General features: G+C 48.2%; 1 protein-coding gene across 12 annotated transcripts in view; it reads left to right on the top strand.

Annotated features, from left to right (window-relative positions):
- DLEC1 (DLEC1 cilia and flagella associated protein) overlaps window positions 1–26,116 on the top strand; it is a 78,253-nt gene that overhangs the window by 36,969 nt on the left and 15,168 nt on the right. For 10 of the 12 annotated variants that reach the window (XM_055320963.1, XM_055320965.1, XM_055320967.1 and 7 more), the window contains 13 exons: window positions 10,214–10,301; window positions 10,997–11,170; window positions 11,836–11,972; window positions 13,434–13,526; window positions 15,415–15,505; window positions 16,230–16,392; window positions 17,645–17,837; window positions 18,854–18,912; window positions 19,505–19,673; window positions 19,988–20,081; window positions 20,304–20,434; window positions 20,542–20,700; window positions 23,756–23,895. In XM_055320963.1, the coding sequence (XP_055176938.1) occupies window positions 10,214–10,301; window positions 10,997–11,170; window positions 11,836–11,972; window positions 13,434–13,526; window positions 15,415–15,505; window positions 16,230–16,392; window positions 17,645–17,837; window positions 18,854–18,912; window positions 19,505–19,673; window positions 19,988–20,081; window positions 20,304–20,434; window positions 20,542–20,700; window positions 23,756–23,895 (1,691 nt within the window). The remainder of the gene's footprint in view (window positions 1–10,213; window positions 10,302–10,996; window positions 11,171–11,835; window positions 11,973–13,433; window positions 13,527–15,414; window positions 15,506–16,229; window positions 16,393–17,644; window positions 17,838–18,853; window positions 18,913–19,504; window positions 19,674–19,987; window positions 20,082–20,303; window positions 20,435–20,541; window positions 20,701–23,755; window positions 23,896–26,116) is intronic. The other 2 variants (XM_055320969.1, XM_055320970.1) reach the window with 2 other exon arrangements.

Raw genomic sequence — 26,116 nt, forward strand, 5'->3', positions numbered from 1 at the left:
TCCAGAATAGATCACATACTGGGTCACAAATCAGGTCTCAACCAGTACCAAAAGATTGGGGTCATTCCCTGCATATTCTCAGATCACAATGCTTTGAAACGAACTCAGTCACAAGAGGAAATTTGGAAAGAGGCTAAAGAGCATCCTACTAAAGAATGAATGGGCCAACCAGGAAAATAAAGAAGAATTTTTAAGATCCATGGAAACAGATGAAAATGAAAGCAACACTGTTCAAAACCTTTGGGATGCAGCAAAGGTGGTCCTAAGAGGGAATTTTTTTGTTTTCTCAAAAAACAAGAAAGGTCTCAAATACAAAAGCTAATCTTACACCTAAAGGAGCTGGAGAAAGAATAGCAAATAACACCTAAATCACGCAGGAGAAGACAATTAATAAAGATTAGAGCAAAATAATGAAATCGAAACCAAAAGAACAGTAAAATAGGTCAACGAAACTAAGAGCTGGTTCTTTGAAAGAATTAATAAGATTGATAAACACCTGGCCAGACTTATCAAAAGAAAAGAGAAAGAACCCAAATAAATAAAATCATGAACTAGAGAGGAGAGATCACAACCAACACTGAAGAAATACAAATACTTATAAGAACATATTATGCGCAACTATGTACCAACAAATTAGGCAATCTGGAAGAAATGGATGCATTCCTAGAGACTTATAAACTACCAAAACTGAAACAGGAAGAAATAAAAAATCCGAAGAGACCCATGACCAGCAAGGAGATTGAAGCAGTAATCAAAAACCTCCCAATAAGAGTCCTGGGCCAGATGGCTTCCCAGGGGATTTCTACCAAACATTTAAAGAATTAATATCTATTCTTCTGAAACTGTTATAAAAAATATAAATGAAAGGAAAACTTCCAAACTCATTCCCTTGATCCCAAAACCAAAGACTCCACCAAAAAGGAGAATTACAGACCAATATCACTGATTAACATAGATGCAAAGATTCTCACCAAAATACTAGCCAATAGGATCCAACAGCACATTAAAAGGATTATTCACCATGACCAAATGGGAGTTATTCCTGGGCTGCAAGTGTGGTTCAACATCTACAAATCAATCAATATGATGCATTACATTAATAAAATAAAGACAAGAGCCACATGAGCCTCTCAATAGATGCAGAAAAAGCATTTGACAAAGTACAGCATCCTTTCTTGATTAAAACTCTTCACAATGTGGAGATAAAGGGAGCATGCCTCAATATCATAAAAGCCATCTATGAAAAGCCCACAGCAAACATCAATCTCAATGGGGAAAAACTGAGAGCTTTTCCCCTAAGGTCAGGAACACAACAAGAATGTCCACTATCACCACTATTTTCTTTTTTTTTAAGATTTTATTTATTTATTCATGAGATAGAGAGAGAGAGGCAGAGACACAGGCAGAGGGAGAAACAGGTCCAATGCAGGGAGCCTGACGTGGGACTTGATCCCAGGTCTCCAGGATCACGCCCTGAGCTGAAGGAGGCACTAAACCGCTGAGCCACCAGGGCTGCCCACCACTATTTTCAACATAGTACTAGAAGTCCTAGCCTCAGTAATCAGACAACAAAAAGAAATGAAAGGCATCTAAATTGGCAAAGAAGAAGTCAAACTCTCCCTCTTCACAGATGACAGGATACTGTATATGGAAAACCCAAAAGACTTGACCCCAAAATTGCTAGAACTGATACAGGAATTTAGTAAAGTGGCAGGATATAAAATCAATGCACAGAAATCAGTTGCATTTATATACACTAACAATGAGGCAGAAGAAAAAGAAACTTAAGGAGTCAATCCCATTTACAATTACACCCAAAACCAAAATATACCTAGGAATAAAACTAACCAAAGAGGCAAAAGATCTGTACTTAGAAAACTATAGAACACTCATGAAAGAAATTGAGGAAGACACAAAGAAATGGACAAAGGTTCCATGCTCATGGATTAGCAGAACAAATATAGTTAAAATGTCTATGCTACCTAGAACGACCTATACATTCAATGCAATCCCTATCAAAATACCATCACCTTATTCTACAGAGTTGGAACAAATAATCCTAAAATTTGTATAGAACCAGAAAAGACACCAAGTAGCCAAAGGATTGTTGAAGAAAGAAAGCAAAAACTGGTGGCATCACAATTCTGGACTTCAAGCTACATTACAAAGCCATAATCATTAAAACAGTACTGGCACAAAAACAGACATATTGATCAATGGAACAGAATAGAGAACCCAGAAATGGACCCTCAACTCAATGGTCAACTAATCTTTGACAAAGCAGGAAAGAATATCCAATGGAAAAGATAGTCTCTTCAACAAATGGTGTTGGGAAAATTGGACAACCACATGCAGAAGAATGAAAAGTGGACCATTTCCTCACACTATACACAAAAATAGACTCAAAATGGATGAAAGACCTAAATATGAGACAGGAATCCATCAAAATCCTAGAGGAGAACATAGGCAGCAACCTCTTTGACCTTGGCCATAGCAGCATCTTGCTAGACATGTCTCCAAAGGCAAGGGAAACAAAGGTAAAAAAAAAAAAAAAAGAACTATTGCAACCTCATCAAGATAAAAATCTTTTGCACAACAGGAAACAGTCACCAAAACCAAAAAGCAACATACAGAATGGAACAAGATGTTTGCAAATGACATATCAGATAAAGGACTAGTATCCAAAAACTAAAAAGAACTTATCAAGCTCAACAACCCAAGAACAAATAATCCAATCAAGAAATGGGCAGAAGACATGAACAGGCATTTCTCCAAAGAAAACATATAAATGGCCAACAGTCACATGAAAAAATGCTCAAAATCACTCAGCATCAGGGAAATACAGAACAAAACCAAAATGAGATGCCATCTCACATCAGTCAGAATGGCTAAAATTGACAAGTCAGGAAATGACAGACTTTGGCGAGGATGCAGAGAAGGGGAACCTTCTTACACTGTTGGTGGGAATGCAAGCTGGTGCAGCCACTCTGGAAAACAGTATGAAGTTTCCTCAAACAGTTGAAAATAGAGCTACCCTATGACCCAGCACTACTGGGTACTTATCTCAAAGATACAAATGTAGTGATCCAAAGGGGCATCTGCACCCTAATGTTTATAGCATCAATGTCCACAATAGCCAAGCTATGGAAAGAGTCCAGAGGTCCATTGACAGATGAATGGATAAAGAAGATGGGGTATATATGTATAATGGACTACTACTCAGCCATCAAAAAAAATGAACTCCTTCCATTTGCAACAATGTGGATGGAACTAGAAGATATTATGCTAAGTGAAATAAGTCAATCTCATGTGTGGAATTTAAGATACAAAACAGAGGATCTGAGCAGCCTGGGTGGCTCAGTGGTTTAGCGCCACCTTTGGCCCAGGGCGTGATCCTGGAGATCTGGGATCGAGTCCCACGTCAGGCTCCATGCATGGAGCCTGCTACTCCCTCTGCCTGTGTCTCTGCCTCTCTCTCTCTCTCTCTCTCTCTCTCTCTCTCTCTCTCTCTCTCTCTCTCTCTGTTTCTCATGAATAAATAAATAAAAATCTTAAAAAAAAAAAAACAGAGGATCTTAGGGGAAGAGAGGAAGAAATAAAACAACAAGATCAGAGAGGGAGACAAACCAAAAGAGACTCTTAATTGTAGAAGACAAACTAAGGGTTGCTGGAGGAGAAATGGGGGGATGGAGCAACTGAATGATGGGCATTAAGGAAGGCACATGATGTAATGAGCACTGGGTGTTACATAGGACTAATGAATCACTGACCTCTACCTCTGAAACCAATAATATATGTTAATTAATAGAATTTAAATAAAACATTTAAAAGTCAGTATTTATTTTGCTTCTATAATTATTGTAGATTTGTCCAGTGGGAGTCTTACAGATGGTCTGCTATGTTCTTTTGTGGTTTGCTTGTTTTTTTTTTTTTTTAGTACTTTCTTACATTCAAGCATTGCAAGATGTTCCAGGTTCATCTTATACTCACTTTGTTCCAGTTTTGGAATCAGTTTCTAAGAAGCCCTGGTTCCTTTTTGTGGAGAACACAGAAACTTGGTATATAGAAACAAAGGTCTAAGCACTATACCTACTCTTCACTGCTGAGGTGTCCTTGCCTGTGGGTCCTTTCAACAGACAGATCTGGAGAAAAAGAGCAATTGCATAGATCCAACCATATATATGCATATGTATGTGCACACATGTACATGCATATGTCCATACACAGTTGCATACATGTTTAAAATCATGACTTTGTACTGATGCCTCTAATTATAGTCTAATCCCACACTGCCTCCTCCCATTCCATGCTTGTGGCTTGCTTCTTCCACAATCATCTCAAGACTCTGGGATCAAATTCTACTTTTGGAAGTCTCTGCATCTAGTGGCTTTTTAGTGAGGCACACGATCAGATCTCCACACTAAGTGGATGTCCAGTTGCAGGATTCTAAGTATTTATACAGTGGAAGGCATAAATCCCAGATGTATTATATTCTGGAACTTAAGAACATTTGTGGTTAAGAGTATTTGATAGAAAAAAAAGTATTTGAAATGGTTCTTTCAGGCATGGTTTTAGGGGCAACTTTCATTTTCTTTCAATGTATTCAGTATTCCAGTTGGTATAGCCATGTAACAAATTGTCTCAAGACTTAATAAAAATAGCTATTTACTTGCTGATCAGTTAGGACACAGTAAGAAGAGTTTTATTTCTACTGTGATGTTTGGAGTCTTAACCAGAAGAGGAGGCTAGAAGTTTCCGAAGTGCAAATCATTCACAGGTCTGGTGGTTGATGCTGGCTTTCACCTTAGATTTCAGTTCCTTTCCCTGTGGCCTCCCATGGAGGCTTCTCTACATCAGCTAGTTTCTTCCCTCTCCTCCCAGCACAGTGGCTGGCTTCCCCAGAGCAAGCCTCCCAAAGAGAAAGATACACTCTGCCACAGTCTGTTATATAAATTTTACTATATAGGGGCGCCTCGGTGGCTCAGTTGGTTAAACGTCTGCTTTTGGCTCAGGTTGTGATCTCAGGTTCCTGGAATCGAGCCCCAGGGTGGGCTCCCTACTCAGCAGGATGTCTGCTTCTCCCTCTCCCTCTCCCCCTCCCCCACTCATCCATATGCACACACACACACACACTCTCTCTCTCTCTCTCAAATAAATAAATCTATAGAAAAATAAATTGTATTATATATAGTGATATCTGTTAGAAACACACCTTGCATTTGTTGGGCATATGACTTTGTACATAGGTTATTTACCCAACTAAACTACAAAGTTTAAGTATAAAAATATTTTCAAATTTATAAAGTTCTTACAAATGTATGCCCCATGCACTTTCCTCAGGCAACTCCTAGGGAACATGCTCTCCTATCGGCGAGCAAACCAAGGAGGAGGAAGGCATGGTATGTAGGAAACAAAAAGATCCAACATAGGAGAGACATGAAAGAAATCCCCAGGTTCCTAATAGTTAAGTAGTTTTCCAGTTGCTATTGCTACAAAGCAGATTTCTCCAAAGCTTAGCTAGTTAAAACAACCATTTTATCATGCTTCCAGATTCTTTGGATCAGAAATTCAGACAGAGCACAATGGGAATGGGTTCTTCCACAGTGTTTGAGGCCTTAGCCATAAAAATCAGTGCCGAGGGGTCACTTCAAAGCTGGAGCTGGAATTATCTGAGGCATTTTTACTTGCATAGTGAGTGGTTGGTTGTCAGTAGACAGTTGAGGGTGTCTCCCAGAGCACCTACACATGGTGCACCTACACATGAACTCTCCCTGTGGCCTGGGTTTCCTCACAGAAGGGCCGCCTCAGGGTAGTCAGACTGTACATGGCAGCTCAAAGTGAGCATCAGACCTTCTAAGTGAATATCCTAGCAAGCAAGATGGGGAGGTTGTGTCACTTTGTATGATCTAACCTTGGAAGCTACCTTCCAAGTAGACAAGTAGAGAAAGTCACTGTTTCCTCTGCATGCTGTAGGTTACAAGTGATTCACTAAGGTTGACCCAGATTCATGGGGAGGCTGTATACATCTCACTGCTCAGTGGGAGGATATCGAAGAACTTGTAGACATGTCTTAAAACTGCTACAGGGGTTGTCCTGGGTGATAGCAGTAGGCCTAGCAGTCAAGCAGCCCATATTAGAAGAGGCCAGAAGACTCTAGCAGAGGTTGATTTATGGAAGTGACACCATTAAGAGTCCCTGATACACCTGAACATCTTGGGAAGAGATTTTTAGAGAAGTGCAGGGAGACTGAATTATTAATAAGTACACATTAAACAAAATAATCAACTGATTATTAACTCTGGAAAGATAATTATATAAGGGACAATTTCATGCTCAGCTGCGAATATCATTTATACCATGACAATAATGTAAACATTAATTACTATATTAACCAAATAGTAGGATATAACTTATCTTGGGAAGATAGGAGAGAGGAAGGGTATATCATATGGTGATATGGGAGAGGAAAGAGAGAATGTGTATATCATCTATCCATAATTAATGCCTAGAAATGAAGAAAAAGTAACATGTCATATGGAGACATATTCTGAAATAATCAGCTAAAGGAGGAAAAAGTATTGCAGGAAATGGCAGAAGAAGGATCCAAGGGAAGAGATCAAAGATTTTCAAAATCTTTGACTCTGTAACCCGTGTGGCTGTCCAACTTTGATGAAAATAACTACAAATAAACCCCCAAAACAAAACTTTGTACCAAAAGAAATGCTAGGCCCAGATCATATTACAGGTGCACACCACCAACCATTTAAGCTAATCCCTATTATATATAAACTCTTTGAGAGACTAGAAAAGGAAGGAACATACCCTCATTATTATGTGATGAGCCTGCTATCTGAATGTATGTGTGCCCCCGGAAGTTATATGTTGAAATCCTAGCCTTCAGAGATGATGGTGTTAGAAGGTAGAGCCTCTGGGAGGTGCCTAGGTCATGAGGATGGGACTTCATGAATGGGATTACTGCTTTTGTAAAAAATGTTCTAGAAAATCCTTTGCTTCTTCCACTATTTTGAGAACACAGTGATAAAGGTGCCAGCTATGAATCAGGAAGAGGGCCCTCACCAAAATGTGACCATGCTGGCACCTTGTTCTTAGACTTGTGAACCTCCAGAACTGTGAGAAATAAATTTCTATTTTTATAAGCCAACCAGTTTATAGCATTTTGTAGTGGAGCCCAAATGGACCAAGACAGAGCCTAATGTTACCTTGACCTCAAAGCCACATAAGGAGCTATGACAATGAAAAACTTGCTTAAGAACATTGGTACACCCCCAGTCCCCATCCTCTGGAAGCTGCAAGAGAGCTTCTCTGTCCTGAGGTGGGGACAGATGGGACCCAGGCTGTGAATGTGAAGGCTATAGGGTTGTGGTGGGACTAGAGATCTGTATCTTGTAAGCCAGGTGGCTGTAGACTTCATATACTTGCTCTTTTTTTTTTTTTTTACCTTTTAATATTTTGGTGACTTAAAAAAGACATTTGAAAGGAAAAAAAAGAACACAGGTGCAGAAATACTAGGTGAAAAATGGCAAGCCAAATTGAGCAAGAAGTGCACGTGGGCCCACGCACGCATGTGTACACACGCAAACGTGCCAGGAGCAAATTGTGTGTAACCCAGGAGTGTAAGGCATGTCTTCACAGTGGGCCTTGAATTGGCAGTTCGCTGCCCTGAGCCTGTCATTTTTCCCTCTGGGGCTTTCAGTGCTGTTAACCACTCTACAGTCCTCATAATTAGTGCTGCCCCCAGAACTTTCAAGCACCATAGCTAGCCCATGTTCTAGTTCCTGGCCTCCACCTGCATCTCATTTCAGCTGACCATGGGTGAAAGCCATGGTAGTTGTGATGTCACTGCATACCCGTCATCACACCTGACCTCCTACCAGCTACAGTCTTGATTGCCACCAGACTGGTGGGAAAGCCAACTCCAGACTTGCATCCTAAGGGTCTGCTGCTTTAGAACCCTTCTGATGCCAACTGTCATAGCATGGGTGCCTCATAAAGCAGACTCTGAGGCAGTGAGAGCATGTGCTGTCATTTGCATCTCTGGAGAGGAGTGAGGAAAGGGGATGGAAAGAGGAAGAACCAATCTGAGAATGTGTTATTGAGCTGACTGCCATTGAGCGCAATTGACAGTTTCATGTGGCACATCCCTTCAGAAGTCATATAAACTGCTGCCTCCTGCCTTTCACTCGGTCAGAGATCTGCCTTGTGTGGCTGGAGTGAGGCTCTCTTAATGCCTCAGTGGACATGAGGAGCAGCTGCTGCCATGACCACCTTGACCGTTAATCTCAGCAGTGGGTGCACTTGGCTCGGTGTCTGAAGGAACAGCAGCCTGATGGAGGAAGCTGCACATGTTGTTGCTCCGGCTGTTCCATGCACATGTGCACACCTGAGGAGGCAAATGAGAATGCTTGGCATATGGAAAATAATTTAATCCCTACCTCACTCCATACCCTAAGCAAAGTACTTTTCAGCAAAGATCTCAAACAAAATTTATTTATTTTCAAATGAAATTTAATTTTTTAAAGATTTTATTTATTCATGAGAGACAGAGACAGAGAGAGAGAGAGAGAGAGAGGCAGAGACACAGGCAGAGGGAGAAGCAGGCTCCATGCAGGGACCTGATGTGGGACTCGATCCCGGGTCTCCAGGATCACACCCTGGGCCGAAGGTGGTGCTAAACCGCTGAGCCACCTGGGCTGCCCTGAAATTTAATTTTATTGTTATTATGAATTTTTCTAGAGAGAGAGAGATAGAAGAGGCACAGAGGGAGTGAGGGAATCTTAAGCAGCCTCCACACTCAGTGCAGAGCCCAACAAGGGCTTGATCTCACAGCCCTGAGATTGTGACCTGGGCCAAAACCAAGAGTTGGACCTTCAACTGACTGAGCCATCCAGGAACCCCTCAAACAAAATTTAAAGAAGAAAATATAGGAGATATAGAAAGATTTCTTGAAAGCACAAACTGTGGATAAATTTTATATTAAAACTTTAGAAACTGTACATCAAAACATAATATGAGTTATAAACTTGGAGATGTTTATAGCATATACCTTATAAAGAATTAGTACCAAGAATATAACAAGAACTACAAATCAATAAGAATAGACAAAGTTTACAATGGTAAAATGATATGGACAGACAACTCACACAAGAGGAACCCCAAATAGCAAATAAAGGTATGAAACAATACTCATCATTATGAATAATAGAGAAATGAAAATTAAAACCATAATATGGGTCTCTCCACACTTGGGTATGGTTTGCAGATGGACTGGTGCAAATACTGTGTTGGCCAAAAATGGACAAGTGTTGACTTAGGAACACATGTCTATGAGTAGAAGTATGAAGACACACACTTCCAATTTATGTAGCTGTTATCTGGTGGAGGGTAAGGGTGCTGGAGTAGGGAGGGTTTCATCTGTATTTTTAGTGTTTTTTTTTCTTAAGCTGGGTGATGGAAACATGGCTTCTGTCATGTTAAAATTTACATATCCACTATAATATTTCACAAAAAAAGCAAAAGATGTGGTAATATACTGAGCTCCTCTTTTGTGTTAGGTGCTGTGTGGAGTGGGGGTGGGGGTTAGCAGTGTGTGAGTTCCAGGCCTTGCCCCTCGGGATCTCCCAGTCTGAGAAGGGAGTAGAGGCAGGGTTTAATGGGAGTTGGATGGGTGGAGTGGTCGAGGAAGGCCCAATTACAACCCTGTCGTATAGGTGCCCACCAGCACCTCTTAACTGGGGGCATGGGAAGAAGTCAACAAGTAAGAGGCCAGGTGGCAGGATTTTGGAGCCAGATGTCCTGGGCTCAGACCTCAAGACTGTTACTTACTGGTTAGGGTACCTCTTTGAACTTCAGCTTCTTTGGGGGTAAAATGGAGATAGTGCCCACCTTTTCCTGGTTACTGTGAGGTTGAGGGGGCACATGGCAGATGCTCAACAGTAGGTCTGGTTTTAAAGAGGACAAAGCATAAATCAGGTCTATTCCCACCTTACGTTCACCTTGCATTTTAGTTTTTGTAAATAGAATCTATGATACATAAGGTCACATAATAAATCCCCATGTGCCCATCCCCCAGCCAAGACTCACTCTTTGGCACCTCTAAAGTGGGTAGCACTTTCCATATTATGTAGTCAGTCTGGGCTTCAAATCACTTGGCCATGCGTGCGGCCGTCTAAAAGAACTCCCTACCTTTGGGCAGATGGTAATCTCCCTGCAGAACACCACCGCAACCAGCCGCTACCTGCGAGTCATCCCGCCCTCCACGCCGTACTTCGCTCTAGGATTGGGTGAGTCAGCCTCGCGGGATGTGGACCACCTCAAAATTGTATGTTGGGCTTGCTCCTGGCACAGGCCCACCTGACTGTCAGATGAGCCTGGGCCTACATTTCTTTTCACAGTCCCTGGGGCCCTCATGCTCTGCCAATAGCCTGCCCACCTCCCAGCCATCGTCCTGGGGTGTCTCTGAGTCCTGCCAGCCCCCTTCTCCAGTCACCCCCTCCAGGCCCTGCTCTCTGCCCTCTGCTCACCCTCCGTGCTGCCACTGCATCCAGTCAGGCCGTCCTCGTTCCTCACTTAACTCGTTGTGGTGGCTTCCCAGCCAGCCTTCTAGCTTCCGTGACACAGTGCTTTTTCCAAGAATAGCTCTGACCCTGTCCTTCCCCTCCCCAGTCATGCTCAGAAGCTCAAATGGCTCTCTGCTGTCCACAAAATAAATTCTGAGCCATCAGGCCAGGCATGGCCTCACCTAACTCTTCCAGATGGACCATATCCCTCCCACTTGCCCCGGGCCCTGGTGTTTTCACCTGGACTCCCTGCTCAAGCAGCCCATTCCCCTTGCACAGCCTGGTAGTTCTGCCAGCAGTGTGGCCTTGCAGCAACCCAGCTGTGATGGGGTCTCTGCTTGCCATCTGTCGCATTGGAGTGCGAGTCCTGGTGGCTGGCGGGACCCCAGGTCCTCATCTGCTGCTTTTGTCATGTGCAGGGATGTTCCCAGGAAAAGGTGGAATGGTGGCCCCTGGGATGACCTGCCAGTACACTGTCCAGTTTTTTCCCGACTGCCTTGGAGACTTTGATGATTTTATTTTAGTGGAGACCCAATCAGCTCACACACTCCTGATCCCCTTGCAGGCCCGGAGGCCACCCCCAGTGCTGACGCGTGAGTGTGTGCTCTGCCTTCCCTGGACAGGAAGTCCAGGTTGACGAGTCCCTGCAAAGACTAACAGTTCCCATACAGCCTTCCCCGGTGTCAGGCCCCAACTGTCTGACTTCCCAGTGGAGGTTGACTCAGAATTACACAGAGTAGGAAAGGAGCCCAGCAGCCTAGTGAGCCCCAGCACAGGCTTTGCTGGCTCCCAGATCCCCGGGGGGGCCTGTGTCACACTGAGCTGGGGAAGGGGTGCCTTGGGGCCCTCAGTAGATGTCACCTCTGTGGCTATGTGGGTGGCTTCTTTGGGGAAGCTGGCTTTGGCTGGGCTCCCTCATTAGCAGTAAGCCTCTTCAGCTGGGCACAGGCTGCAGGTTAGGACTCTGACCCACCACCACCAGGACCATGCTGCGTGGCCCTGGCTGAGGTCCGAGTCAATAGTGAGCACAGACTCCTGTCATTCTAGCCAGCAGTGCATGGAGATCAGTGGCTGCCATGTGGGTACAGAGGTCAGGGCATGTCCCCTTCCATCTGCTTTGCTCTGGGTGCTGGCCCGGAGGCCCTGTGTTCTTCCACAGATGCTCTGACCTCTGGCTGGACCTCAGGTGAACAAGGGCAATAGGGGCTATTCAGAGCGACACGTCATTTCCGTTGGGCATCTTTTCTTATGGCTTCAGTGTCGCCAGTGTTGGATTGTGGTTACTGCCTCATTGGGGGAATGAAGATAACCAGATTCATCTGCAAAAACGTGGGCTTCAGTGTTGGCAAATTCTGCATTATGCCCAAAAAGAGCTGGCCACCACCAAGTTTCAGGGTGAGTGATCACAGACCACTACCTGGAGCAAGAGCAAATCCATCAAAGGAAATCCCTCCACCCCCATCCCATGAGGGATGTCCTAGAGTACACCTGTGAGGGGAAACACGCAGAGAAAAGATTTGTGTGACTCTCTCCCAGCTGCCATATCAACCATGTATGGAGACCAGCACTGTAGTTCTTGTTATGCCACCTGTGTCACCCGGGCATGTTGTATCACCTCCCTTACTTATCCTTCCTAGCCTGGCTCAAGTGTCACTGCATTTATCCATTCAGTCATTAAAATGTTTTCATAGAGCCAAGGCCCTAAGTTGGCAGCTCTTTGGCTGAATTCTATGTGCATATTTATTTGGTAGAGTGCTTAAATCATCTTTTTAAAGATTTTATTTATTTATTCATGGGAGACACAGAGAAAAGCAGAGATATGGGCAGAGGGAGAGGCAGGCTCCCTGTGGCGAAGTGGGACTCGATCCCAGGACCCCAGGATCACACCCTGAGCCAAAGGCAGACACTCAACCAACCACTGAGCCCCCCAGGTGCCCCTAAAATCATTTTTTGAGACAACATAAATTTCACCTAAAATATGCATTTCCAGTTCCTGAAAAATTGGAGGGGCCCTGCCTGGCTGGCTCGGTCAGTAGAGCGTGTGACTCTTGATCTCAAGCTCATGAGTTTGGGCCCCATGTTGGATATAGAGATTACTTTTTAAAAAATGAAAATCTTAAAAAAAAAAAGAAAAAAAAAAAGATTGGAAGATGTGCAGCGCTGGGCCCAGATTCACCGTGGCCTGTTGGCTGGAATGGAGCACTGGCACCATGGATTGCGCACTCACACTGTGATTTTTCAAATAATATTTCTCTGTAACTGTGTCTCCGGGAAATAGGTGATAGATCCAGAGGACTGCATGTGCCAAGACACACGTTTCACTCCCTTCTGTTACCTGCCAGGATCCTGTAGATGTGGGTTTGTGTCCCCAGGGTGCAGGGATGGCTTCCTTTGCCAGCAACTTGGCAGCTCCCCCACCCCCACCCCTGACTCTGGGGCTTAGAGGTTGGGCAGGGTGGGTGGGTGGCTCAGAGATGGAGGCAGACACATAAGCTGGCAGCAGCCACCCAGGGCACTGTGGTGGGGAAAGGACTATACTTTGGGAGCCCACCTGCTGGACAAGGCCTCCTATCACGCTTCTGCCTCATGTTGGAAGCATGCATCAGTGCTGTTCCTTCCACCTCCTACCAGAGCTCAGCTCTTCACTGGTGCGCTGCCAGCCTTCAGATGCCCAGGGAAAGTGGAGGGAGTCCTTGAAGAATAGGGAAGCCTCAGTTTCTTCACTGGTAGTGTCCCGGCTGACCCTCAGGATCCTTCAGATTGCAAAAGAGGTGTTTGGAGGAGAGAAGTATGTCATCAAGCACTGGATTTTACAACCTCTTCCACGCTCTTGTGTAATCTCCGCTTTTCTTTAAGGCTGTTGCAACCACTGGCTTCGTTGAGCAACCTCCTTTTGGAATCCTACCTTCGGTGTTTGAGCTGGCTCCTGGGCAGGCCATATGTATGGAGGTAGGTAATTAGATGTGACGTACAGTTTCTCCTTGTCACAGCTGGTCACAGGTATTTCCTCAACTGCTTGCATAAGGCCATTTGCCTCTGGTTTACGTGACCTGAATATCCATTCCCATTCTAGAATGGCCTCTTACATTGGGTAGGGTGAGCTCATTTGACTGTCTCATGACCCCTCTTACAAAGCAAGTGCAGATAGCCGCCTAGTCTTTCCATCATGATCCCTAAATGCCGCTTGCCCATGCTGTTAGCCTGGGGGGCCCTCCCATCTTAGCTGCCTCCAGGATCTTCCCATGGTTCTTTGCTCTCTCTTGGACACCAGATCCAGTGCCTGGGGGATGATAGTGGCTTCATCCTCTTTCCTCTTTTCTCCTCAGTTATATGGCCAGCAAAACCTGAAGGCCTTCCTTCCTTTGCCTTTCTCTGAACCTCTGCAAAAGCTCCCAGAGTTGAAATCTGCTGGCTTTGGGGTTTTCCTTTCCTAACCAGCTTCTTTTAGTGGTCCCTTTGGCTCATCACACCTGTTCACAGGTGCCCAGCATAGTCTGTGAGAAACAGTGATATCTCCCTGCCCCTCTGCTCCACACCCTCACCCTCCCTGACTCCCCACCGCCTGACCCCCTGTGTCTAGGAATCATACTGGGTGCTGCAAACATATGTGGCCTTCCCTGCTGGCCTTTGGAGGAGGCACTGACATTCAAGAGTGAAAGCTGTTTGGTTTCTGGGGAAGGGGATTTGGACTACACCATCTCAGCAGGTAGAGAACCAAGAACCAGAGAGTGGGTTTTCAAACCTAGCTACCTATTGCAGCCTCCTGAGAAACTTGCAAATGTACACTGGCTTGGCTGCCAGTCCCACAGCCCCACCAGGTCTCTGGCCGCCCTGCCAGAGATACCAGATGCTTGATGAACAACTGTGTGAGTGCTTTCTTTCCTTTGCTTCTCCTTTTCCTTCCCGTATATCATTGCCCAACCTGTACTCTGTAGTCTGCCATTTCGGCGACTACATACATCACTCTGTCCAACCATGAGTCTACCGGCAGGTTACAGTCCTTGGAGAGGATTCGCTGACTCGGGGGTCTCTGCTGGCGAGAACTGCTATGCGTTGCCAAAATCCCCACCATGCAGATATGGCAGGGTGCCTGTTTCCTCACAACCTTGCCAATACGATGTGTTATCAAAGTTAAAGGAAAAACTGTTGAAAGAAAGAAAGAAAAAGGAAGGAAGGAAGGAAGGAAGGAAGGAAGGAAGGAAGGAAGGAAGGAAGGAAGGAAGAAAAGAAAAGAAAAGAAAAAAGAAAAAAAAAAAAGAAAAAAGAAAATAAAAAAGAAAACCATTGTCATGCATATTTTAAAGCAGATACAAAAATGGAGAGGCTAGTTTAATGCTCACTTGTGTCCACAGCACACAGTCAACGTTTATCAATTCTTGGCCAACCTCATTGCATCTCTGCCCCTCCATCTCTTCCAGCCAAACCACCCTTCCCCCTCCAGATTATTTTGAAGAAAATTCAGATATCTTGTCATTACATTTATGATTGCTGGCTTTCTGCTGTTTGCCAGAAAGAAGAGTGAAAACTACTTCTGGGTGGTTTTCATTTACATTTCTTCTATTGTGAATGAAGTTAAACAAATTTTCATGTGTCTGAGAGCTGTTTGTATCTCAGTCTCTGTGAACATTTTCTTCATCCGTTTCAACATGCTTCCTGCACTGGTCTGGGCCGGAACCTTGGCAGAACCCACTGGCCTTAGGGAGAAGGCGAGTGGGGGTGGCAGGGGGTGCCAGGCAGCAGGGAGAGAGGAGAGAAGTGAGAACAAGGGTAGAAGGTATGAGAGGAGGAGGGTCAGCCCCTTAATGGGAGGTAACAGGGGAACCCTTCTCTCCACTAGGTTTTGTTCCTCCCAACGAGCCTAGAAAAGGCAGAGCAGACCTTCATCGTTGTGTGTGACAACTGCCAGATAAAGGAGCTGGTGACCGTAGGTGGGCTTGTGTGTGCTCCCAGGCCTGGGGCCAGGGTGGGCCGGTACCCTGACTCTAGCATTGACTGTGGCACAGCTGTGCCCACCCTGTGTCAGGGGGCACACTGAGTGGGTGCTGCAGCCTCCAGGCTCGGGGTCTAGCATGGGGCCTATTGCTCTGGTCAGACATTGGAGACCCAAACCAGTGTGGACTTTGGGACAATCCCAAGGAACCTTGTAGTGAGAGACAGATGGAAACCTGGGGTAAAGTGTTTGATCATTTCATTTTGAAACTCACCTCAGTCTCCTTTGGGGAATTGCCAGAGACTTACATATAAATGACCAGAGGCACCCCAGGTTCTGTGGAGCTAGAAGGGCCATCCTGCTGGATTTCCCCAAGATGCCCTTGTTTGTTCATCCATCCATCCATCCATCCATCCATCCATCCATCCATTCATTCCTTACATCCATCCATTTCTTCCTTCCTTCCTTCCATCCATCCATCCATCCATCCAGTTTCACCCAGCAAGCATTAACTGAATGCCAGTTATGTGCCAGGTTATCAAAATCATGTCTTTAGTCTGGGAAGGTATGGGTACAGGATCTGTATGCTGATGGCCCCCTGCCCCCCTCTTGTGTACCATTCCTGGGGTCACGATCAAGGCCAGTTGCATATGGACAGTGGCATGGGTCCTGTGACAACCTTTGGCCACAGAGTCCTGATTTTAGCCATCTTACCGTGTCAGGAATCGGGCAGCTGGTTGCTTTGGATCTTATCTATATTTCTGGTGAAGAAAGTCATCCGGAGCCTGGAGAGCTCACAGACTTAACAGCCCAGCACTTCATACGCTTTGAGCCTGAGAACCTTCAATCCACAGCTAGAAAACAACTGATTATTAGAAATGCTACGTGAGTGACCCCTGTGCTGGACCCTCCAACATGCACCCTTTCTCCTTCCTCACCTGGCCCAGAATTCCCAGTGAAGCGGGAGAGGTTCCTTCCAAGGGCCAGGAAGGAATCTGGGCACAGGATGGAAGAATCCAGATTTGCACTGTCCATCATGGTAGCCACATGTGACTGTTTCAATTGAAATCAGTTGAAATTAGAATTAATCTCACTTTTTCAGTGGCACCAGTCACATTTTAAGAATTAGCCACATGTGTAGCTAGTGACTGTCATTTTGGACAAAGCAGATATGTGACATTTCCATGACTGCAGTCTGTCATATTGGACAGTGTTGTTCTAGATCATCATGGAGTATCCTCAGTCCACAATAGTTTTGCAGAGAGGTCTTGCCCTGCCCATGAGGGAAAGCCACCCGAGTTCCAAGATCAGACAGATTGTGACCAGCGGGTTCAGTCCTGCTGCTGTTTATTTCCTGCCCATCCTGGGAGCACCACCGTTACGCTAGCACAGACCTCAGGGAGCCTCCCAGCCAGGCTTCCCTGGTGACCCCAGGCTGTACACGGTTCTGTCACCTGAGGAGATGAGTGGTCCTCATCTACTGTCCCTCCCCACCAGCAGCATGCGGGAGTCCTGCCTCCCCACCACCACGGAGTTGTTAGTGCTCTGTTGGGAGCCAGTGGGCACATACCCTCCTGGACAGAGCTGTCCCGCGAGGCCAGAGCTGGAGGGGTGGAGGCTGGTAGAGGGTAGAGCGAGGAGTCTGTGGGGCAGATCTTTGGAACTCTCACGTGGTAGGAGACACTGCAGAAAATTTTCCGGGTAGCTGCACCTTAATAGTTAGAGCATGAGGACACCAGGGTGGCTCAGTGGTTGAACAGTCTGCCTTCAGCTTAGGGCATGATCCCGGGGTCCTGGGATTGAGTCCTGCATCGGGCTCCCTGCAGGGAGCCTGCTTCTCCCTCTGCCTATGTCTCTGCCTCTCTCTCATGAAAAACAAAAACAAAAAAAAAAGCCAGAGCCTGATTCCCTGTGTTTAGTTATCAGTTTCCCTGAGTCACTGTGGCTCCGACCCACAACTGCTGTAGTGGGGAGAGGGAAGCTCCCTTAGGAGGTCTCCAGTGTGCACTCCCTGACCCACGTGCTCCCCCACTTCCTGTCCTGGGTCTTTTTCTGCTCACTGCTGGAGGGGGGCCCCGCCAGGCAGGGGGGCAGAAGACTGGTCCTGGCAAAACTGGGCCATCCACTGCCCCCACAGGCATGTGGAGCTGGCCTTCCACTGGCAGATCATGAAGCCCAATCTGCAGTCCCTAATGCCTGGAGAAACCTACAGCCTGGACAGCCTCAAGTACCACCCTGACAGGGAGACGGCCTTCTCCATCCTGCCTGAAAGGGGGGTTCTTGGCCCACACATGGACCATGAGTTCATCCTCACCTTTTCTCCTCATGAGGTAAACATGATGCCATCCAATAGTCATGTGTGATTGGGTGACTTTCACCCCCCATCCCCACCCACCATCCTTGTTCTGTAGTGACCCTGAAGCCACAGCTGAGCCTGACGAGATCCTGGCATCCTCCAAGGCCAGCACTTAGCTAAGTGTGGGGCTGGAGGTCAAAGCAGCCTGTTCCGCCTGGTCCTGAGCATGCACGCACCTTGTCTGCCCCAGACCCTGGGCTCGCTTCCGGGGCTCTGGTGTCTCCTGTATTTCCACTGTGTGGGTGACAGGACCATCTCTGCTCGGCCCCTAGCGGCCCCCAGAGAGTGAGGTGTGGGTGCCAAGGGCTGGGTTTACATGGTGGGCTCCAGCGCAAGGCCCTGTATGCAACATGAGAGGAATGGGAGCTGGGTGGGAGGGGGTCCTCTGGGGCCCTCCAGAGCTTCTCTGCCTCTTTAGCCAGCATCCCAGGGCCGGACCATCCTGGGAGGGTTTGGTGCTTCCCACGGTCAGGGGCACTGTGGAGGGACGCCTGGGTGGCTCAGCGGCTGAGCGTCTGGCTTTGGCTCGGGTCATGATCCCAGGCGCCTAGGTTCAAGTCCCCCAGTGGGCTCCCTGCATGGAGCCTGCTTCTCCCTCTGCCTGTGTCTCTGCCTCTCTCTCTATGTCTCTGTGTGTCTCTCATGAATAAATAAATAAAATCTTTTAAAAAGGGGGGGGCACTGCTGAGAGGCAATATCAGGGTCCCGAGATCCTCTCCTTCCTGTCCACTCAGGCCTGGCTGAGGCAAGAATGGCAGTCTTGAGACTGCAGCGGTCCCACACCGTGAGTCCTGGCTCCTGTCCTGGCAGGCCACCCTCTTTCTTTAGGATGGGGCGGGGCAGTAGCAGGGAAGCCGCACCGTGTTTTTCGGAAGGCCTCTCTGGCAGCGAGGCCAGGGAGAGAAGGCACTCCAGCCATGGCTCCCATCTTCTCCAGAGCAGCCTGACAGGAGCGCAGCTTGTTTTCAGGGTGCTGTGTTTGTCTTGCAGCCGAGGGATTTTCACAGTGTGCTCCAGATGGTGCTAGAGGAAGTCCCAGAGCCCCTGAGGTGAGTGGGGACTGGGCCCTCTATGAGGGGTGCACAGCAGGACCTGCCTCCCCCCGGGGGATACCGGTGACGGCCACAGCAAGGAGCAGATGAGCCCCCTGGCCCCCAGCAGGCTTCGACGTGAGGGAGCGCTTGTGCCTTGCCCTGGCACCTAGGCCCGGAGGGCTCAGCAGTGGGGAACCACTCACCGGGCTCCACTCAGTGTTCGCGCTGGGCAGCCAGCCTGGGGCCCTGGGCGGTGGTGACTGAGGCGGGGAGCTTGTGCCCCATTGGAGGCATCTCCACCAGCTATTCCCCGGACAGACTGTCGGGCTGGGTCTCCAGTCAGCATCGTGTGGAGACCCCAGGCTGGGCGCCATTACTGCGTTGTCCTGGGAGGTGGCAGGCAAGGGCCCCATCCCAGTACTGTCACAGCCGTGGTCATTCATCACTGTTTGGTTGGCTGATGCCTCTGATTTGTGGGTGCTTAGGAGCTGCGGGTGGGGGAGTGCTTTCTTTTCATAAGACCACAGATAAGGGACAGAGGTGAGGGCCACACGGGGCCATGCTCCGGGCTGTGTTGGCTCTTATCTCACAGTGGGTTTGTCTTCAGCTTAGAATTGGAAAACCTGAAGGATTCGTCCTTCTCTGTGGATGACGTGATTGTCCTGGAAATCGAGGTGAAAGGCTCAGTGGAACCCTTCCAGCTTCTCTTAGAACCATACGTCCTCATCATCCCTGGGGAGAACTACGTTGGCATAAATGTAAAGAAAGATTTTAAGGTACACTATGGTCTCTCCCCGGCCCTGAGTGTGCTGAACTTGACATGAGTATAGGGAGGACGTGGCTGGAAGGGCAGATGGCAGCCACGGTCCCCAGGGCTCCTGAAACTGACTTGGTATGCACACATGGTAGGCTGGGCACGACTCTCATTTTACCAGCTCCCCAGCATCCTCCGATGCTGTTGGCCAAGAATTAGCTGGAAGGGTGTTGGGAGGACCCGTCAGGGGCCAACAGCCCTGCAGTCCTTCGGTGGGCACAGATGTGTGTGTGCAGAGGCAGTGCCTGGGAGCCGGGATCGGGGCGTGTCTTGCAGATGTGGAACAACAGCAAATCCCCCATCAGATACCTGTGGGGGAAGATCAGTGACTGCCACATCATTGAAGTGGAACCTTGTGCGGGGACCATAGGTACTTCAGGGACAGGGCAGGGTGGGGGTGGGGGTTGTGCCCTCTTGGGGCTGGCTGGGGAGGGAGGCCTGAGAGGTGAGGGGGTCTAGACAGGGGTTTCAGGGGCTCCTGGGGTCAGCTCCAGTTGCAGCCTGGCACATGTGATGGATGAAAAGTCAGTGAAGGCCAGAATGGAGAACTGCCTTCCTCCCTCTCTCCAGCTCACCTCCTCCTCTCTTCCAGAGCCCAATGAGGTGGAGGCTTTTGAGTTGAGCTTCACGGGGGGCGTCCCTGGCCCAGTAAGCCAGGACCTGCTGTGTGAAATCCAAAACTCCCCCTCGCCAGTGGTGTTACACATTGAGGCGGACTTTAAGGTGCCGTCAGGGGGGCTGGGCAACTGGGTTGGCCAGAAAGGTGGCAGGGGTAGGGCTCAGAGTTCGCTCCCAGGCAGCCCAGTGACAGGCCCCTCTGGGTGTCTCAGGGGCCCGCCCTGGTCATCAGTGTCTCAGCCCTTCAGTTTGGTTTGCTGCGCCTGGGGCAGAAAGCTACCAACTCCATCCAGATCCAGAACATCAGCCAGCTCCCGGCCACGTGGTGCATGAAGGAGAGCCCAGTCTGCCTCCAAGAGAGGCATGAGGATGTAAGTTGGGTACCGCTGTCTCCGGGGATGCCACCCCTCCCCCCATGAGCCAATTTACCCACGGTGCTTTCAGAGCATTGAGGCTGGAGAGGAAGAGCCTGCCTGGTGACTCTTGCCTAGCAGTGTCCCCAGTTCTCCCCATCTCTGAGGTACTTGGGGTCCTCTCTACAGCAGAACTTATCCCTGGACTGGATTTTCCTGTTCCTTTCTCCACCATCTGATATGGAAGGAAGACATGGGTTTCTCCCTCTGTCAGAGCAGCCTGATAGAGAAGATAAGAAGAAAATAGGCAGCTGAGTGGGTGGAAAGCTCCCAGGCCTCTGGGGGAGGGTCAGGCCCTCAGCACTCTCCCCCAAGGTTCCCATCCTCCCAGGGACTGTGCTTGCAGTTTGAGTACCTGCCACCAGGTGGCACTTGGGCATGGGCTTGCGGCCCAAACTGAAGGGCTCAGAACACAGAACCAAGATTCATTTCCACTCAACTAGCTTTCTTTCTTCCTATAAAAATAGAAAATACTAAAAGTGGTTAAGTATTATCATCATCGTCACATTATTTAAATACGATGTGTGATTAAGAGCAAAACTAGAGCAAGTGGCACATCAATTACTCCCTACCTGCTGGCGGTTAGCTGTAAATCACCGCTGGCCACCTCCATACACATGGCAGCTGTGGCCTCTTGGGAGCTGCCTTAGGTCATTATTGCCCATGGGAGGCTCTGACTAGGTCTGTGTGGTGAAAGCACCCCCCCCCCCCCGGCTGCTTCCTGCCAACGTCCTCCTCTTGCTTGCCCACTTACCGTCTGGGACAGAACACTGCCGCTCTCTCCTTCCATACTCAGAAGCCCAGGAAAGACAGGTGCAGCTGCACACCCATCTTTTCTGCCTGTGGGCGTTCCCTTTCTCCAGGACTTTGCATTTTCACTTGACCAACCATGTCCTTTAGGCAACAGCCTCATTTCTCCAGCCAGGCACTCAGATCATACATAGAAGTTGTGACCATCTTCATCAGATTATCTACACCATTGCCCAGAACCACTGCCAAGTGTCCTGTTACACAGGCTTGGAGTTTAGCACTGTCCATCCAGCCTCATCGGCCTCCCCACTTGGATTCAGGAACCATGGAAGATAGGGCAGGGACATGGTCGTATCTGTATCTTAAGCAGGAGGCTTTTCTTCAAATGAAACCTTAGGCAGAAGCTCAAGATCGATAATAAAGTGTGACTGCTCTGGCCACCGAGAGATGCCCTAGTAGATGCCCCCTGCCCCATCCTGCCTCTCCTCATACCCTGGTCCCCTGCCCTAGGCACTGTGGAACTACAGCCACCCTTCTTGCCAGATAGAGACAGAGAGGGCCAATGGCTTCCTCAGGGGCAGCTAGTGGGTGGTGGAATCATTAGATCCCAGTTCTCTGATTCCCAATCCGGGTTTTTCTTCCATGGTGAAGAATGACAGAATTTTATAATTGAAGTAACTGTCAATTTCATAGTATATTAAGATTTATGTCTTAATTGAGGCTGCTTTGAATCCTGTCTCTATGGTTCTCTGTACTCTGTTCTTTTGTTTTGTTTTTAAGATTTTATTTATTTATTCATGAGAGACAGAGAGAGAGAGAGAGGCAGAGACACAAGCAGAGGGAGGAGCAGGCTCCATGCAGGGAGCCTGACATGGGACTCGATTCCGGGTCTCCAGGATCACACCCTGGGCTGAAGGTGAAGGTGGTGCTAAACCACTGAGCCACTGGGGCTGCCCTACTCTGTTCTTTTGAACTCTCAAAAAAGAGTGCTGGGATCCGGGGTTGGTTAGATGTGCATATGTCAGGGTCCTAGAGACCCAGTCCTGGCCTACAACATCCCCCAGGGCTCCCAGGGGGGCACATAAGCGGAGCAAAGGCCAAGGAAAGCAAAAGGGCTTGTCTTTACTACCAGAGTTTGGGGCCCAGACTTGAGCACCTGAGCCACTTTTGCTGAGATTTAGGTGAGCCCATCCATCTCACCAGTGCCAGGGAGGTGAACTGTCAGAAGCAAGAGAGTGCAAAGCCCAAGACTAGCACTCTGGACCTGATCTGGCCAGCATGGCAGCATGGGTGGGAGGTGGCTGGGGGCTAGGAGAGGGCAGGCCTGCACGGGTGGGCAGGACGCCCTCCAGGCAGGTGCCTGGCACCCTCAGTCTCCTAGAATGAAGAGACCAAAGAGGGGATAGCATCTCCCCTGGGTGTGACCTTTCCTTGTGTACAGTGACACCCTCACCAGGGAGTGGGGCCCTGGGGCCCTTCCCTCATACTACTGCTCCTTGTTTCAGGGCAGGAAGAGGGGTGTAGAGAGCCCCAGTCCCAGGTGCATTCTTCTTCCTAAGCTTTTGCCTTTCCTCTCTCCTTCCTGTGCCTGGTATAGAGGCTAAGTGTTCAAGCCTGCAGTGAGCAATGGTGGGCAGTGGGGATGTATGTGTGCTGTGGTCGTGGAAGCTTCACCCTTCCCCCATCTGGTGACTTGGTAGTTTTCCTTACTTAGAGCCCTCAGGGTCCTGACTCATGCCTGCTTTGTGGGGCTGGGAAGACCTCTCAGAGCCACTGAGCCTGCCCCCAGTGTGACTCCCCCTGTCCTCTGGGGCACTCTCTCTGCCCTTTACCTCTCAGATCTGGGCCAGTGCATAGGTACCCTCTCCTTTATTTAGAAACCAGGGTTTTGTTGTTTTGTTGTTGTTGTTGTTGTTTTAAGATTTTTATGTATTCATGAGAGACACAGAGAGGCAGAGACATAGGCAGAGGAAGAAGTGGGGTTCCTGCAAGGAGCCTGATGCGGGACTTGATTCCAGAACCCTGGGATCACACCCTGAGCCACAGGCAGATGCTCAACCACTGAGCCACCCAGGTGTCCCAGAGACCAGGGTTTTGTCCTCTTATTCCTGAGACCCTCGCTCTCCCTGCTTGCTTTTCCTGCATCCTAGCAGCTCTTTGAAGTGCTGGGGCAGCTTTGGGGGGACCCTGGTTGGGCCAACCACCAGTTCTGCAATTCCAAGTGTCCTCTCTCCTCATTCCCCTGGATTGACCTTTAAATCAGGTGTCTCCCTTCGACATTGAGCCCTCTAGCGGCCAGATTCACCCTCTGGGGGAGTGCAGAGTGAACATCACTTTGGAGGCCAAGCAGTGCCAGCGTCTGCAGACCATCCTAGAGCTGGAGGTGGTAAACGGGACCTGGAGGTAAGACAGGCCGTGGGGAGCCAGTACAGCTCACGTTATGCCTCTTCACAATATAGTGATGTTGTATGTCGCTAAGTGCTTATAGACATTAAAGAATTTAAAGATATGTGTTTGCTCTATAAAATTTGAAAGTTACAGAAAAGAAAATCCATTAGCCAGATAAAATTCACTGGTAATATTATAGGGTATATCCTTCAAGTTTGCGTGTAAAGGATTATAAATTAGTACAATCACTTTCAGCAGCACTTTGTGTTACTCAGTAAAGTGAGCTGTGTGCATTCCCTGGGACCCAGCATCAGCCCTTCGAGAAATGTTGCACATGTGCACTGGGAGCTGAGCACTCACAGGGGATGCTCATCACCAGATTGTTCACAGCTGTGGAAAACTGGGAACAACCAAGGATGGTCAACAGGAGAGTGGACACCAAAAATTGTGACTTACTTACTTACTTACACTTATTTATTCATTTATTTATTTTTAAAGATTTTATGTGTTCATGAGAGACACAGAGACAGAGGCAGAGACACAGGCAGAGGGAGAAGCAGGTTCCATGTAGTGAGCCTGATGTGGACTTGATCACAGGACCCCAGGATCACACCCTGAGCCAAAGGCAGGTGCTCAACTGCTGAGCCACCCAGGCTCCCCAATCGTGACATACTTAAATGAGCAAATACCACCGATTTCTGGAAAGGTACACACTGGAGGTTTTGAAGGTTATCGGTGCTATTCCTTTTCTTCCTCCCTCACTCCCTTCCTTCCTGCCTTCCTTTTTTTCTTTCTTGTGGAAAATGTCTTACATATATAAAAATAGAATAGTACATAAAAATAGAATAGTACAGTGAGCCCCCACATACCCATCACCTACCTTCAGTAATTATCAAATCTCTGCAAACATTATTCCATTCATATCCTTCATCCCTTCCCAAATTATTTTGAAGTATAATATTCATTTTCTTAAGCTGGGTGAGGATAGCACACAGGTATTCTTTTTATTATTCTTCAAACTGTGTATATCCTTTATGATGTAGCTGTGTTTAATAGTCATTTCCGCATACACTTGGTATTTCGTTATAAAAACACTTAAGTGCTTGTTCTAAATCTTTACTTCCTTGATTTATCCTCCAAAAAGACTGCAATTTTATATTTCCACCTCCAGCGTATGAGAGTGCCCATTACCCTACAGTCTCACAGTCTCCTAGGGGAGGGAGGAAGGGGGCAGGCATGGGGGAGGGGTGGGGGGGTAGTACCACCAGGGTCCTGAAAGGGTTTCTCCGCGGAACCAGCACAGGTTTCAGTGTGCATCTTCCTCACCTGTCCTATGTGGCATCTTGTGGCCTGAAATCCTAAGGTGAAGTCTTTCTTCTGGGGGGGCAGGGGGATGCCTTTTATTAAGCCTGCCTACTTCCTTTCCTATCTCTGCTGTTCTTTACGGACCGAGTGTGAATCAGAATGTTTCCAGTTGTACGTGATGGAGACATGGATGCAATCAACTCAGGCAAAACAGGGCTCCTGTGGCTCCTGTAACTGGGCAGCCCTGCCCTGCTGAGTCCAGCCTTTTCCCAGGGCTGCTTTTCTGGGTCTCTTTCATTCTCTTTCTCCTTCCCTCACCCCCGCCCCACCTCCAACTGCCCTTCTCTGTGAGCCTCTCTGCTCCCCACCCCCATTGGCAGGGGCCCTCAGGGGAGGGGGCCTGCTTAGGGCTCCAGGCTCACATGCTCCCAGCCTAACAACCTTGGGGGTTTGGGGGCAGGGATGAAACTGCCTTTCTCCAGAGTGGGCTTCTCCAGGTTACGTGCCGCCCTCCCCTCCTGCCTGTGCCCCAGGGGGAGGGTCTGCCTCCAGAAGCAGCTGGTGGGAAGGTTGGCCAGACAATGACAGTGGCCACCGCGGCCCAGGGCAGGCCTGCTGGATCTGTCCTGTGGGAGTTTCACCATTTTCCCCAGGTTTTCCATCTCGGCATTTGTGCTGCTTCTTCAGGGAGATGTCCTTGGGCCTTTGCAGGGCACTCCTTTGGTCTTTGGTGGCTGCCCTTCTTTGACAATCATATTTTTATTTTATTAATATTATTTAGATTTGATTTATTGATTCATGAGAGACACAGAGCAAGGCAGAGACACAGAGGGAGAAGCAGGCTCCCTACAGGGAGCCCAATGCAGGACTCATCCCAGGACCCCCAAATCACACCCTGCGCGGAAGGCAGATGCTCAACTAGTGAGCCTCC

The sequence above is a fragment of the Nyctereutes procyonoides genome, unplaced genomic scaffold, assembly GCF_905146905.1.
Source record: "Nyctereutes procyonoides isolate TBG_1078 unplaced genomic scaffold, NYPRO_anot_genome, whole genome shotgun sequence".
NCBI lineage: Eukaryota > Metazoa > Chordata > Mammalia > Carnivora > Canidae > Nyctereutes > Nyctereutes procyonoides.